The following is a 2,170-nucleotide window of genomic DNA, read 5'->3' as shown; positions in this document are numbered from 1 at the left end:
GTTCTGGTGGTGGTGTAGAGATATGATTAGATATTTAGTGAAATCACCAAGTGAGGAGAGAATGAAAAGAAAACACAACTTGCCTGGCCGGGTGTGGTGGCGTGAGCCTGTGGTCCCAGCTACTCAGGAGGCTGAGGCAGGAGAATCACTTGAACCCAGGAGGCGTTGGTTGCACTGAGCCAAGATTGCGCCATTGCACTCCAGCCTGGGTGACAGAACGAGACTCCATCTCAAGAAAAAAAAAAAAAAAAAAAACATGGCTGGGCACGGTGGCTCACGCCTGTAATCCCAGCACATTGGGAGGCCGAGACGGGTGGATCACTTGAGGTCGGGAGTTCGAGACCAGCCTGGCCAACATGGTGAAACCCCATCTTTACTAAAAATACAAAAATTAGCCAGGCGTGGTGGCAGGCGCCTGTAATCCCAGCTACTTGGGAGGCTGAGGCAGGAGAATTGTTTGACCAGGGAGGTGGAGGTAGTTGTGAGCCGAGATCGCGCCACTGCACTCCAGCCTGGGCGACAGAACAAGACTCCGTCTCCAAAAAAAAAAAAAAAACACAACCTGCCCGTAATCACCTCCTTCCCAGTTTATGGAACTTCCCTGCCCGTGGACACAGTCTTGGTGACTGATCAATGTGGTGCTTGCAAAGTGTGAGCCCATTGAGGAGATGCCTGAGGGAGTCACATTTTGGCAAGCGAATAGGGAAATGGGCTCCCGTTTCAGGGCTCTGGGGTTGGGATGGAATGAAACACACCCGCCAACCATTCATCTCCCCGAATTGTGTCTCCAGACTCCATAAACCAAGATTACACGACGCAGAACTTGATCCGCATGGCCGTGGCAGGACTGGTCCTCGTGGCTCTCTTGGCCATACTGGTTGAAAATTGGCACAGCCATAAGGCGTTGAACAAGGAAGCCTCGGCAGATGTGGCTGAACCGAGCTGGAGCCACCAGATGTGTCAGCCAGGATGGACCTTTGCACGAACACCAAGTGTCTGCAAGTAAACATCTGGAAGTGAAGGCAGAGATGAGCCAGGACTGTGAGTCCAACAAAGCTACTTGAAGGACACAAGAGAGAAAAGCGCACTAACAAGCTTGAATCCATTTTCTTTTTTCTTTTTTTTTTTTTTTTGAGACAGAGTCTCGCTCTATCACCCAGGCTGGAGTGCAGTGGCACGATCTCGGCTCACTGCAACCTCCGCCTCCCGGGTTCAAATGATTCTGGTGCCACAGCCTCCCAAGTAGCTGGAACTGCAGGCACACACCAACGCACCCGGCTAAATTTTTGTATTTTTAGTAGAGACAAGGTTTCACCGTGTTGGCCAGGCTGATCTCGAACTCCTCACCTCAAGTGATCCACCCACCTCGGTCTCCCAAAGTGCTGGGATTACAGGCGTGAGACACCGCGCCTGGCCAGATGCATTTTCAAACCAATCAAATGGTGTTTTCTTATGCAGGACTGATCGATTTGCCCCCTACCTTTCTGAACATCAGTTATGGTTTTCCACCTTTATCTGTCTTCTGATTTTTTATATCCTGTTTAATTTCTTCCTTCATTGTTCTTTTTTTAAATTTATTTTATTTATTTTTATTTTTATTTTTGAGATGGAGTCTCACTCTGTTGCCCAGGCCAGAGTGCAGTGGCACGATCTCAGCTCACTGCAACCTCTGCCTCCTGGGTTCAAGCGATTCTCCTGCCTTGGCCTCCCAAGTAGCTGGAATTACAGGCTCCCACCATCATGCCCAGCTAATTTTTGTGTATTTTTAGTAGAGACGGGCTTCATCATGTTGGCCAAGCTGGTCTCAAACTCCTGACCTCGTGATCCGCCCACCTCAGCCTCCCAAAGTGCTGGGATTACAGACGTGAGCCACTGCGCCCGGCCTTCTTTTTATATTTTTAAATCTGTCTTCCCCAAATATAAATGGTTGGTAAGCATGCCAAATATATTCAGGAACCCCCCTCCTTTATTTTTGATTGTTGAAGTGAGGCTCTCCCTATATGTTGCCCGAGCTGGTCTTGAACTCCTGGTCTCAAGCAATCCTCCTACCTCAGCCTCCTGTTGTGTTTGTTCATCTACAAATTGATAAGGGTGAAAGTCATAATCCTACAGGGGGATTACCTTATTTATTTCACAAACCCTATTTCTATGGGATTTTCATACAAGGAAC

The 2,170-nt window shown here is 48.6% G+C and overlaps 1 protein-coding gene across 7 annotated transcripts in view; it reads left to right on the top strand.

Annotated features, from left to right (window-relative positions):
- LOC116268481 (immunoglobulin alpha Fc receptor) overlaps positions 1-2,032 on the top strand; it is a 14,930-nt gene extending 12,898 nt beyond the window's left edge. For 3 of the 7 annotated variants that reach the window (XM_031661184.1, XM_009195324.4, XM_021930269.2), the window contains one exon: positions 792-2,032. In XM_031661184.1, the coding sequence (XP_031517044.1) occupies positions 792-1,006 (215 nt within the window). In that variant the 3' untranslated portion in view covers positions 1,007-2,032. The remainder of the gene's footprint in view (positions 1-791) is intronic. The other 4 variants (XM_021930272.2, XM_021930270.2, XM_021930267.2 and 1 more) reach the window with 2 other exon arrangements.
- The last annotated feature ends 138 nt before the right edge of the window (positions 2,033-2,170 follow it).

Source organism: Papio anubis, unplaced genomic scaffold (genome assembly GCF_008728515.1).
Source record: "Papio anubis isolate 15944 unplaced genomic scaffold, Panubis1.0 scaffold1031, whole genome shotgun sequence".
NCBI classification, from domain to species: domain Eukaryota; kingdom Metazoa; phylum Chordata; class Mammalia; order Primates; family Cercopithecidae; genus Papio; species Papio anubis.
The sequence above is the reverse complement of the archived record's forward strand: the minus strand, read 5'-3'. Positions and strand labels throughout refer to the sequence as shown.